This window comes from Alexandromys fortis, unplaced genomic scaffold (genome assembly GCF_014885135.2).
Source record: "Alexandromys fortis isolate MF-2015 unplaced genomic scaffold, M_Fortis_MF-2015_v1.1 scaffold_51, whole genome shotgun sequence".
Lineage (NCBI taxonomy): Eukaryota > Metazoa > Chordata > Mammalia > Rodentia > Cricetidae > Alexandromys > Alexandromys fortis.
This window is the reverse complement of record NW_026067925.1, coordinates 213,821-227,146: the sequence shown is the minus strand read 5'-3', so window position 1 is coordinate 227,146 and position 13,326 is coordinate 213,821. Positions and strand designations below refer to the sequence as shown.

Here is a 13,326-nt window from a genome sequence, read left to right as displayed (position 1 = left end):
TTTCAAGCCATGGAATGAAGGAAAGGCAGAGAGGAGCAGCACCAGAGGCCAGGAGAGAGTGGAAAGGGCCACAGCTTCTTTGTTTTTAAAAAATTCTATAATTTGGAAGAAGGTGGTAATTAGTTTCCAAAATACACTTCCGAGTCCCACCTTCCACAGCTCCTTTACTCACAGCCCTTTGGTTTTCAGACAAATCTAAGAGCCCTCATAAAGCCATAAGTATCGATTACCCCTCAATGCACCTGAAAGCAACGTTCAGTCCCTTACACAGGCTATGTTCCATAGACTCCATCCCTATACACTTGTCTTACGGCTCAGTGGTAAGGTGGCTGTAGACACACATTACAGGGTAAGTGGCAACAGGAAACAGAGGGAAAGCCCAGGCACATGGGTGCAGGGAGGGGTAGGGAACACCACTTCCACTTTCCTTTGTCTTTTCCTTTAAAAAAAAAAAAAAGGCGGTGTGATTGGCTGAAGGGCAGAGAACAAACCCCAGTGTGTAAGCTCCAGACGTGATGGAGCGAACAATCCCCAGAGGTGAGAAGGGGGAAAGGTCAGGGCAATGCTTGCAGCATCAAGTTCCTCAGGAGTTTCTGTCGGCCAAGCTCATAGTCCTCCTCATCCACATTCACCAGCAGCTTGATGGCTTCGTGGCCCACAGCTTGCTTGAGAGAGTCTGTGATGAAGACACCTTTCAGTGCTTCTAATAACGAGCCATTGATGTAGTCGCGCCAGAATGCGTCGAGGTAGGTGAGCTCAGAGAACTTGATGTCACAGATGATGGAGCCCAGGTCCCGGGACTTGAGGATAGTGTTGGCCTGGTTAAAGCGCTCAAACTGGCGCTCAAGTGGGTCCTGCTTATTGGAGAAGACGTTGCCTTGCAGAGCAGTCTCATGCTGGCAGTATTCCGCCCGGACTCGAAGCCTGATGTCTGGGAGAATTTAAGGAGAATGGTTTATAGGAAGGACTGGGTTTACATCCAAAGCTAGAAAAACAAGCAAGACCAGCAGAGCAGAAACCCTCCCCAAAGCCAATTCTCTGAAGTGTCTCTGAAGTCCTGCCTCAGTGCTGGAGCTTCCCTACAGTGAATATGCTCGAGTCACTCACAAACAGCACCTTGTTTGTAACAGCTGTTTTCTTAGAAAGGTGCAGAAATGTATTTTAATTGTCTTACTTGGTTCATCCTGTATAAAGAAGTCATATTGGCATTCCTTTGACTTAACTAAAAAGAATTGTAACGTAACACTGCCAAAGGATAATCTCATAAAAACCACACCCGACCTGACAAAAGCAACCAAAGCTGCCTTGCACTGAACAACACACTGCCCATTATCCCAGGTTCTTTGTATTTTTCCTCTAGAATCCTTGAATTTTCTTACCACATGTCTGCTTTTCCTTGGGATCTGGTGTCACCGACTTCCGGCGTTTTCGCTGGTTCCCAAGTGTGGCTCTCCCTCGGGCTGGTCGCTTACTACACATCTGAGAACCTGAAGTGGGGCAGCACACCACAGGATAGTGGGGAGGCACTGGCCAGAAAGGAAACGGAAAACACACGTTTTAAAAGCAGAACTTCAAATACTTCACTTGGAATAATGCAAAGGATTCATTTATACTTAATAATAAAAGCAGTATTGATGAATCTGATGGCTGAGGTGATCAAATGTCTGTCTAGTATTAATGAAGATCTGGGCTTAACCCCAGCATGGGGGTGGGTACTAGTGTGGCGGAAGAAATTTGTTATCCCAGCACTCAAGAGTGAAAGAAGGAAGCTGGGCAGCAATGCACACCTTTGATCACAGCGTTTGGGAGGCAGAGGCAGGCAGATCTCCAAGTTTGAGACCATTCTGGTCTATACAGTGAGTTTCAGAACTCTGTCTCAAAACAGCAACAAGAAAAAAAGTGAAGGAAGATGAAGTCAAAGGCCAGCCTGGATTACACAGAGTTCTACATTACCTGGGCTAAATAGAAATCTCAAAAAAAAAAAAAAAGTTGGGAGAAGGTCAGACAGTGGTGGCGCACCCTTTAATCCCAGCCCTTGGAAGGCAGAGGCACGTGGACCTCTGTTGAGTTCTAGGCCAGCCTGGTCTACAGAGTGAGTTCCAGGACAGCCAGGACTGTTACACAGAGAAACCCTGCCTCCCATAAACAAACAAACAAACAAACAAACAAAAAGTTGGGAGAGGTGGCTCAGTGGTTAAGAGCACTTGTAGCTTTTGGAGAGGACCCAGGCTCAGTTTCCAACACCTACAGTGGCTTATAATTATCTCTAACTCCAGTTTGAGGGGATCTGACACCCTTCTTCAGCTCTACAGGATCCAGGCAGATGCTTATATACATAAAAATAAATTTAAAAAACACAAAACTTGGGGCTGGAGAGATGGCTCAGAGGTTAAGAGCACTGACTGCTCTTCCAGAGGTCCTGAGTTCAATTCCCAGCAACCACATGGTGGCTCACAGCCATCTATAATGAGATCTGGTGCCCTCTTCTGGCATGCAAAAATACATGGAAGGAATGTTGTATACATAATAAATAAATAAATCTTTAAAAAAAAAAAAAAAACACAAAACTGCCCTAGAGGCTGGAGAGAAGGTTAACAGGCATGCAGACAAAATAGTCACATGCATAAAATTGATTTTTTTTTTTTCAAAAAATGACTTAAAGGAAAATCTTAGTGAGAGCAAACACTAGACCTAGACAAAGCATATCTCATCTGATTTGTGTGTGTACATGTTCATAGGATGTAGTCACATGGGCATGCCTGATTCGAAGGCCAAAGGTCAACAGTGGACATCTTCCTCAATTCTCTGCCCACTACTTTCTAGACAGGGCCTTTCACTGAACCTCAAGTTCACGAATGTGCTAAGGCTGGTTGATGGGGAGCTCCAGAGATTTGCCTCTCTCTGCCTCTACAACAACTGAGGTTACAGCCACTCTTTTTGATTGCCCAGCTTTTCTATGTAGGTGCTGGGATGCTCAACTTGAGTCTTCATGCTTAGGCAACAAACACGTTACAGACTGAGCATCTCCCTAGTCTCTGACATTTTTAATGGGTAGATGAAGAGGACAATATCCTTTCATTATGTTGGCCTAGCCAGGCATGTGATGGGGTCAATATTCTTGCTTATGAAAATTACAAGTAAAAACTCACCTGTTTTAGAGGGCTGGGGAGGCCTCGGTTCTGGATCACTGAGGGCTCTGGGGGTCACATAGCGAATTGATGTTTCCTCCAGATACTTGTCTACAAGATCAGGGCACACTGTAGGAGGAGAACGAGGCACTCAGAAAAAAATACACATCTGCCTCCTCCCAAGGGTCTCACAGTTTATTCTCTGGGTGCTCCCTCGGTCAAGACCACCTCCCTTTTAGACTCCTATGCTACTAACTCCCACGAGCCTTCTTGTACTCAAGTGCTCCCAGACCCCGTAAGCCCTCACCAGCCCGTCTCTTCTTGAGAGTAACGTAGGGCAGCAAGTCATGGCGAGTGATGATGCGCAGCAGCTGTAGCACCTGGCGAAAGTTACTCTCATCACAGCGGCCCTGGCGCTCCAGTGCCAGTAAGAAGTCACGGCCATTTCGAATGAGTCCACGCTCATGGTCGTCAATAACATCAACGAAGAGAAAAGAAAGCACACGAACATCTCTGTGCGTTAGGTGGGTGCCCACGATGTCAAACATACGGTGGAGGCTGTAGAGCCCATGTTCCTGCTCACCATGCTCTTCAGGCCACACCTGGCTTGCCCGCCGCTTCAGGCCCGCCATGCTAGAGGCTCAGGGACAGAGTGCCTTCCAGAACCCCTGCTCAGCAGCTGCAATCTCCAGTGTCCTGTAAGACAGGCCAAGAACCCATGAGCCACACACTGGTAACAACTAATTTTATTTATCTGCATTGTCTCAGCATGCTACTAACAGTATACTGCTTAGTACATTTATTAAATATCACAAAGTGTTTACTAAAAATAAGTAAATAAACAAATAAACCCATCCTGGGTGTGGTGGTTCATGCCTTTCATCTCAGCATCCAAGAGGCAGACACAAGTAGATCACAGAGTTCTTGGACAGTCAAAGCTACATAGAGACCCAGTCTCAAAAAACAAACAAATAAAAGCCATCCTAAGGCTCTTCATACTGAACAGATGACACCAGATCCTACGGAGGGATACAGTCACTTCCTTGAGAATTTTTGTGCGATTTTAGTATGGCATAGTTCAGAAGTTTCTATTGCAGCTAAGCATGAGAGTACACACCTGTACTTACAACACTCAGGAGCAAAGGCAGGAGGACTGTCCTAAGTTTGAAGCCATTCTGGTCTGCACAGCAAGTTGCAGTCCAGTCAGAGATACATAGGTACACTTCTCAAACAAAACAAGCCAGTGTGATAAAGCATGCCTGTAATCCTAGCACTCAAACCAGAAGTTCAAAGCCATCCTCAACTATAGAGCAAGATCTAGGCCAGTATGGACTACAAGAAACTATCTCAAATTTTGTTTATTTCATGCTATCCAGATTGTTTAACTCTACAACACCTCTTGCCTTCAAAACAGTGCTTTTGGTCCCTTGAAAACAATGATCATGGAGCCACATGCCTATAACCAGCAGTGATGAGGGAGAGACACTAGGCTCTGATTCCACACCAACCTGGTCTATTTATTGAAACCCCATCTTATACAAACAAAAAAAATACAGTAAGAGTAACATCTGGACAGTGTACCCCTTTGATCCTAGAACTCACAAGGATCTCTGGGAGTTTGAGACCAAACTAATGGTCTACAGAGAGAGCCCCAGGCCACTATGTAGACCTGGCTGTCCTAAAACCATTGTAGACTAGGCTGGCCTCAAACTCAGAGATCTGTCTGCTTCTGTCTCCTGAGTGCTGGGATTAAAGGCACGCAATACCACACCTGGCCTCATTCATTCATTTAATCTATTTTTCTCTTTCAAGATTGGGTTTCTCTGTGTAGCCCTGGCTGTCCTGAAACTCACTCTGTAGACCAGGCCAGCCTTGAACTCACAGAGATCCACCTGTGTGCAAAACCACCATCTGCCCCATTTCTTAAATATAGGCAAAACCGAAAAGTAGAGAATACAGTCTTTGATATAGACACTGAATCAGACACTAGCTAGAGCTAGTTTAAATTCTGACTGTGTCGCTACAAACTCTAGTTGTGTGACTTTGAGCATGTCCCTTAACCTCAAAGTCTCAGTGGCCAAAGTGAATATAGTGGCACACGCCATAACCCCAGCACACTGAGAGCCTCACGCAACAGGAGAATGAATCCCTTCTGGGCCACTGGTTTCAAAAACAGAATACAAGAACAAACAGAAAACTAACCCTTCCTCACAGATGGCATGTAACAAACCCCTGCGAAGGACCAATCACAGTCCTGTATTTCATTCACAAACTCACCCTGGGTAATATCATCAACCAATCATCTAGTCTTAACAGTTTTCACCTCCACTTTATAGTTATTCATACTTACTGTCTTGAGAGACAGTTCTGAGTATTGTTCTACCCTGACCAAGACCACCAACCACAGCCAGTTCTTAATTCCTACTATACAATGCAAAGTATCTCTTTTTTTGTCTCTGCCTCCCCAGTGCTGGGATTAAAGGCGTATGCTACCACCAACCGGCGGCAAAATATTTCTTAAGTGTGCTCTCCCTTTCATTGCTACTGCCATTGCCATGGTTCAGATTCCTATCATCGTGTGAACTATACTACTACAGCTGGCTCTATTTTAATTTGTATTCCATTTATTTATTTATTTTGTGAGTGTGTGTATGTGTATGTGGGCATACGGCCACAGTGCACGTGTGGAGGTCAGAGGACAACGTTCAGGGGCCAGTTAGTTCTCTCTTTCCACCAAGTAGGTCCCAGAGATGGAAGACAGATTGTCAGGCTTGGTAGCACATGCCTTAACCTGCTGAGCCATCTCACCAGCTTTTGCAACTGACTCTTTCAAGGAGTCTCTGTTCTCTAAATCTTTTTTTTTTTTTTTTTGACACAAAATCTCAACATGTAGCCCAGACTAGCCTTGAACTTGCTAAGTAACCTAGGTAGGCAATGGACTTTCTTTTTTGCCAGCCTCTGCCTCCCAAGTGCTGGGATTAAAGGTGTGTGCCACCATCGCCAGGCTGGCAATGGACTTTTATTTGTCCTACCTGAGCCTTCTCAATGCTAGGATTATAGGCATATTCTAACACCATCAATATTTGTGGGGGAAGTACTGGTTTTTTGAGACAAGGTCTCTCTTTGTATCCCTGGCTGTCCTGGAACTCTATGTAGACCAGTCTGACCTCCAACTTGAAGATCTACCTGCCTCTACCTTCTGAGTACTAGGACTAAAGAAAGGTATTTGCCACCACATCTAACCCACCACCATTAATCTTTTTTGGTGGGGGCGGGGAGGGGGTTCAAGACAGGGTTTCTCTGTGCAACAGCCCTAGCTGTTCTGGAACTTGATTTGTAAACCAGGTTGTCCTCAAACTCACAGAGATCCTCCAGCCTCTGCCTCCTGAGTGCTGAGGTTAAAGGCGTGCACCACCACCGCCAGGCTCATCTCTATAATTCTAACCCTAATAGCAAACATCTGTCGGAGCAGCCTACTGTTGGGAACTGAACTGAATTTCTAAGAGGTCACAACACGAGCAACATCAACTCAAACTTATCAAAGTCTAAGACGGAGAGAGGACTCCACCAAAAAGACATGGAAACCAGGCATGGCTGTACGTGTGCACGCCTATAATCCCAGAATTAGGGGGGGGCTGAGGTGGATAACAAATTCAAGGCCAGGTTGAGTTATACAGTGGGTGACTCGGAATGGGGCGGGTGGGGGTGTGCACACGAGTACATTCCATATTTCAGTAACCAAGTACATAAATCCAGCTAGAATTGTCTCCATACCATAAAAAAACTACCCACAGGAAACCACCCTATTCAACAAGATGATGTTCCGACCATTTCACACACAAGGATCCTGGCTACGCTACAAGACAGAAACCGAGAAGCTTCGGCTATCACTCAGTGGTAGAGTGATGCTCAGCCCTCATGAGGCCTTGGAGTCCATTTCTAGCACCAAAGAGAAAAGAACAGAGTGCTAAGCTACTTCAGAAGGACCATCATGATAGCTGACGGAACCATTCTCCCTCAATGACCCAACAAGGAAAGTGCAGAGAGATTCCTTCCCTCTAAAAGAAAAAATAAGGCCTGGAGAGATGGCTCAGAGGTTAAGAGCACTAGTTGCTCTTCCAGAGGTCCTGAGTTCAATTCCCAGCAACCACACGGTGGCTCACAACCATCTGTAATGAGATCTGGTGCCCTCTTCTGGCGTGCGGGCATACATGGAAGCAGAATGCTGTATACAAAATAAATAAATAAATCTTTTTTTTAAAAAAAAAAGAAAAGAAAAAATAAGCCAGTTGATGTACGCCTTTCATCCCAGCACTCCAGAGGGGCAGGCAGGCCAGCCTGGTCTACAAGGCAAGTTCCAGGACAGTCAGGCTACAAACAGAAACCCCATCTCAAAAAAGGAAACAAAACAAAACAAAGAAAAAAACAATAAATAAATTTTAAAAAGAAAAAAATCCAAGAAAAAAAAAAGGAAATATAAGCCACATGTAGTTTTGATAGCCCAGGTATCCCACCCACAGTATGGGAAACAGCTGAGGAAACTTATTCACCTACACACTGGCTTTCCCCATCTCTTCCTCTCCCGGTTCACCTGTTGTCACCGAGTACAAATGGGCTGCTGAGGAAAAATAGCTTCTTACTCAAGTAGGCAGCAGGAGAAAACTGAGCTTCCTTAGAGTCCCTGCAACTTTTTCATGGTCCCTATCCCACCTGTTCCCTTGGCCAGCTGCTGATTATAAGCATCCCAAAGAAAACAGATGGGCAGGCTTCACGTCCAACCAATCAGAAGAGCAGGTTGTTCCTTGGTTCTCTAATTCAAAGTGTCCTGAAACCCTAAGCAATTAAGAAAAACCACCCCCACATACTCTGTCCCTGGAAAATGAGGCAAAATAAAGGAAAACACTGTAGTCCTAATTCCACAATCAATGTAATTCTACAATAGGTCTCGATCCTCTGGGATCAACACCCTTCACTAGGGAGGGAGGGAGGTAGGGAGGGAGGGAGGAAGGGAGGAAGAGAGGGAAGGAGGGAAGGAGGGAAGGGGGACAGAATCACTTCTTTTAAGTCCTAGATCATCTAAGGTACTAGGATTCATCAGAGCAATTTGTCCAACCAGGGGACATCTGGCAATGAGATGAAACTGGAGACGGTTTTGATTGTCAAGCTTTGTGAAGAGCCTACTACCAGCATCCAATAATGCTAGGTAGGGCACCACTACACATCCTACAGCGCAGGAGACAAGCACTATCAACAAAAGTTTATCTGGACGACGTCAGGCGGTGGTGGTGCAAGCCTTTAATCCCAGCACTCAGGAGGCAGAGGCAGGCGGATCTATGAGTTCGAGGCTAGCCTGGTCTACAGAGTGAGTTCCAGGACAGGCTCCAAAACTATACAGAGAAACCTTGTCTTGAAAAACCAAAATAATAATAATCTGGATAAAAATGTCTATAGTATTACGTTTGAGAAATTCTATTTTACATGAAAGATGGTTAAAAAAGGATGCATGTCACTTTCCTTATTAGATCCAGAGACGCTATTAGGTCTCTTCAACCCAAAACAATTCTATCATATTCTACAAGAAAAGGAAGGCTAGTCAGACACTGCTCATTTAACTCCTAAATCCATCTATCACAAAGGCGTTTCATTTCACCCCAGCAATGCCTCCTCTGTCGCCTGCTGTTGCCATTCAGGTGAACAGCAGGTGGTAGAGACATACTCCCTTCTGGTCCATCCCAGGAGGTCTACTTTGACCTAGTTATATCTGAAATTGTGTGGGACTAAGAAAATGCCATCTTCTTCAAGACCAACACAAATGATCCAGACTCCTTGTTGGGCCACTGATCAGACTAACACTATGCAAAGGAAGCAAAACACAGAAACAAGCCTTTCCCAAGGCATGTCTTCCAGCATAGTATCAAGACGCTGGCGTGCAGGCTGGTGGGCAGCTCTCCCCACTTAATTATCATCTAGGATTGTGAGTTAACTCAGCAACCCAGCCAAGGTGTCTAAGAATCTCACTTCAGGATGAAAAGAATGTTACCAACTTCCTCTTAATCCAAATTATATTCAGCTTTCAGTGGCAAGAGAACTCAGCCTAGACACAGAGCCCCTAGATGGAAGATAGCACCGTGGTCAGAACACACTCCTCCAAACAGATTTCTTAGAAAGAACGTTTGTGTTGGTTTCTAAGATACGGTAACTACTGAGACAGAAAGCAGCAGGCAGCCAAGCGCAGTGGCATACCTTTACTCTCAGCACCTGGGAGGCAGAGGCAGGTGGATCTCCGAGTTCAAAGCCGCCTGATCTACAATAGTGAGACTATAAAAACAAACAGATACACAACCATAAACAAGTATACTGATCCACTGAATGATCTTGCTATATTTCAGATATTAACATGCAAATTTTTTTGGACTAGAGATAAAACCTAGGGGCCTTGGGCATGAGTAGGTAAGCGCTCTCCCACTGAGCTACATACATCCTAGCACAGAATAATTCTAGATTCTGATGAACTGCTGAATTTCCGGGAGTCCTAGTTTGTCTTCCTTTAGGGAGGACTGAAATAACCAAGAGCCTCTAAGAGGCTATGTGTACCTAGACAGTCTCTTCCTGACAGATTATTCTCTATTGGGTGTCCATGCCCAAGCAGTCTAGACTCTCCCATCCAGAAATGACAACTCTAACTTTTTAAAGTGCTTTGATTATCAGAAACAGTATGTGAAGAATATCTTAGGATGAAAATGTAGCTTCTTTCTAACAGGAATAACAGCTATATTTTCACAAGAGAAAAAAAAATATTTGACTCTTTTGGAAGCCCTTACAAGACTAAGTCATGTGGAAGAACTTTAAAAAAAAAAAAAGTGACAACAGCCAGGTGTTGTGGCACACCCTTTGATCCCCACACTTGGGAGGCAGAGGCAGATGGATCTCTGTGAGATTGAGGCCAGCCTAGTCTACATAGCAAATTATGGGCCAGCCAGAACTACACAGTGAGACCCTGTCTAAAAAAAAGAACGGCTTGCCAGGCGGTGGTGGCGCATGCCTTTAATCTCAGCACTTGGTTGGCGGAGACAGAGGCAGGCGTATCTCTGTGAGTTTGAGGCCAGCCTGGTCTACCATGAGTTGTTATACAAAGAAACCCTGTCTTGGAGGGGGTGGGGTGAGGACAGTGGCTTGAACCTTGAAGCAACTACTACATGAAAAAATCTTCAAGGCAGTTAGAGTACATGAAGCGCTTTCCTGCTGGTGGGCCTAGGAAAACATAACCAAATATATCTGGAAGGCAGATTACACAGTATATTTTCAAAAAAAAAAATCCCAAGAACTCTGAACAGCTGGGAGAGACAGTAAACTAGAAGAAAAGTCTTTCTGCTGAAGTGCCTCAGTCACCCTCCAAGAGAAATATTTCACAGCTAATGTACAAGAGCACAGCTTTCCATATGCTAAACACGCTTCACTCAGAGCTGACCAGAAAACTAGACAATAGCAAACCAAAGCTAGGACCTTGTCCCAAGACACCTAAGATCCATTTTTCTCTCCTCCTGTCTAACTCCAGTTACCTGAGGAGTAACTGTGAGAAACCTTGATGACCTCAGAAGAGTGAGTGAACCTCAGTTTCCCTAGCATCTATCTACCTCACCCCAACGCTTGCCATACCCTTCCCAGTCCCTTCCACTGTTGGAAAAAAACAAAAAGTTCCAGACTTACCTTTGCAAGAAATTTAATTTCCCAGGTCTCTTCCTAGCACAAGTTTCAAAGCCAGCAGAAAAAACAAAAACAAAAACAAGTAAGGAGGGAAAGAGCAAAATTTCAAGCTTTATTTTGAAACTTCAAAGGTCCACAGTTAGTCAAAAAAAGTCAACGAAGCCTAAAAGTCACCTCACTGAACAAACTACTCCAAGCTAAAGAGAACTCAAACATAACAAAGTCCCTAAAGTCCCCTCTCTGATTGTCAATTCACAATGTAGTATCAACGCCAAGAACTTCCAGGCTCAATGGCTCATAGCAAGAAGAGCCCCAACTCAACCACCTCTGGGAAAAAAACCATTCCGCTGACACCGTCTCCCTTTTCTCCTCAAATCCTTAGTCCATCTATTTTCTTACAACATGGGCGCTCAGGGGGAACTGGAAGGGGAAAAGTTGCAGCCCAAGAAAGCACTTCCTTCGCTAGACTTCACTCAGCAGGCCAGAATCAATTTCGAACTTCACCTTTTCCTTTAGCACACAAGAACAAAATAGCCACTAAAGCAGCATCCAGTCACACCTACGCTTCAGTAAGAACCAGGCCTCAAAATATGCATATGGACCCCCCTTCCCTCCCAGCACCCGAAGAGCCAAAGGAGGGTCTGCAAAGGAAGGCATATTTAATTAGCCTGATTACCTAAATGCCAGCCTGCCTCTTCCATAGCCTCCTCAGGCTCCTAGCCCCTCCACCTTGATATATAAGGTTCCAATCACGATTCCCTCCCCATTCTTGTACGGCTAATTGCAAAAAAAAAAAAACCTAGAAGAGCGCTTTACTCATCTCCCTATTTGTAACCAGGAAAAACAAGGAAGCAGTAAGCAAGAGTCTGTTTTGGAAAGCAAATCCGGTTGAACCCTCATTCAACCCCAATTCTCCAAACCCACATGACCATTCCTTTCTGCCCTTCCCACCCTATTAAAAGCTAAGCGCCTGGCAATTAAAATTGGCTGCAACTGATACTGCCTAACTCTGCTGTCTTTCCACAGGGGAGAGGGAAACCCCCAAACCTCTCTCATCCGTGCAGCTCCACTGCCCTATCTCCCCTTCCTTCCAAACTTTCCTCCGGGTCTCTCACTTTCTACACCGCCACGGCACATCTCCACTCTCCCCAGTCCCCAAACCCTCCTTCTCTCCTTTTCCACCCGAATTCTCCCCAAGGCCCTTCCGCTTCCACTTCCAATTAACACTTTGAAAGCCTCCCTTCACGAAACGTCTCAAGTCCAATCTTCCCCCCTTCTCCCACGTCCTCACAACAGCGCTCCCGGGAGTCCGGTCCCTCCTGCCACCGCATGCCACAAGCCCCCTTGCCCCTTCGCACCCTCAGCCTCTCCCTCCTGCTCCTACCCCTCTCGAGGCGCTGGATCCCAGCCCCGCTCCCCACCTCGGCCTCTTTAATACCCCTGGCCTGGCCCGGCCTGGGCCCTTGTTTACGCCCCTCCCCATGCTCGCACTCGTGCGCCCCGACCCCTGCCCTCTCCCACAGTTGCCACCTCCCCTGCACGCCCCCCTCGGCCGCTCCCCTCCCCCCACCTGGCAGCGTCCCGTCACCTCCCTCCCCGGAGGTTCTCCGGCTGGACGTCGCCACCGCCTCCCCCTTCACTTTCCTTCCCCCAAGCCCTCGGCGGCCCCGCCCGGCCCCGCCCCGTCCCACTCGACTCCCCCTCCCCACTCCGGCCGCCCCGCCGCCTCACTCTCGGCTCAGGCTCGGCGCCGCCATGTTGGATCCATCCGCGCGGCTCTCCCGGGCCTGTCTCCCGGCGCCGCATCCGGGCTCCAGCCGCCGCCGCCTCCGCCTCCGCCGCCGCCGCCGCCGCGGGCGTGGGGGAGGGGAGGGACGGGCGGGGGTGGCTGCATCCTGCACAGCGCCTCCCGGAACCTGGCCGGTTAGTGTCGGCTTCGAGACCATAACGAGGCATGAGCGGAGGAGCCATACTAGGTGAGGGCAGCCTGGCAGCGGCATTAAGCAGGGAATGGCTAGCTTCACGTAGGGAAGAGATAATGGAGACGGGCAGCCATCTTGCTTTGGGGCAAGCTGGCAACGCAGGGTTTTCTTAGCGGCGGTTTCGGGGCGGTTCTAAGAAGCGGAGAGAGTAACGCGCTTGGCTGTGGACAACTTGGTGGCGCCAGAGCTGGCTGGTATCGGACTCCGAAGCCCATTGGGAGAGTTGGGCTGGCAGCCATGACACGTAAGGGCGGAATAGTACGGGAGCTGGACTGCCTGGTGAACTTGGGTGAAAGTTCAAGATCTGGCTTTAACCTTTGCTTTGAACTTCCTGTCACCCGGACGTTCTGAAACCCAGAGCTTGCAGCGCTTCTCAGAGTTGCTCTCGGAATTCATCCCTTCAGTGTTTTCCTTTTGCGCTCTCACTTCCTGTCGAACGTCTCTCCTGAGCTGACTCGAGAAGGACTGTCGGGAATTGAATAGGGGGGCGCGGTGGGGTGGGGCTCACGTTT

General features: G+C 47.0%; 1 protein-coding gene across 5 annotated transcripts; it reads right to left on the bottom strand.

Annotated features, from left to right (window-relative positions):
* Positions 1 to 443: 443 nt before the first annotated feature.
* Positions 444 to 13,299, bottom strand: Dedd (death effector domain containing). Of its 5 annotated transcripts, none has more exons than XM_050142831.1 (6): positions 12,564 to 13,299; positions 10,836 to 10,868; positions 3,436 to 3,824; positions 3,150 to 3,257; positions 1,380 to 1,526; positions 444 to 931 (listed from the first exon to the last, which is right to left on the bottom strand). In XM_050142831.1, the coding sequence occupies exons 3-6, from the start codon at positions 3,758 to 3,760 to the stop codon at positions 555 to 557; spliced, it is 957 nt and encodes a 318-aa protein (XP_049998788.1). In that variant the 5' UTR covers positions 3,761 to 3,824; positions 10,836 to 10,868; positions 12,564 to 13,299; the 3' UTR covers positions 444 to 554. The 5 variants fall into 5 exon arrangements, with proteins under 5 accessions (XP_049998788.1, XP_049998791.1, XP_049998789.1 ...); XM_050142834.1 differs by lacking the exon at positions 12,564 to 13,299 and adding an exon at positions 12,403 to 12,487; XM_050142832.1 differs by lacking the exon at positions 10,836 to 10,868.
* Positions 13,300 to 13,326: the final 27 nt, after the last annotated feature.

Bases quoted from the DNA above. Each gene is read 5' to 3' on its own strand.
- Dedd (XM_050142831.1), bottom strand. From the start codon at position 3,760: ATGGCGGGCCTGAAGCGGCGGGCAAGCCAGGTGTGGCCTGAAGAGCAT. The intron at 3,258-3,435 runs GTGAGGGCTTAC...CTCCTCCTACAG, and splicing joins TCTCAAGAAGAGACGGGCTG to TGTGCCCTGATCTTGTAGAC. The intron at 932-1,379 runs GTAAGAAAATTC...AAATTCTCCCAG, and splicing joins CAAGGAAAAGCAGACATGTG to ACATCAGGCTTCGAGTCCGG.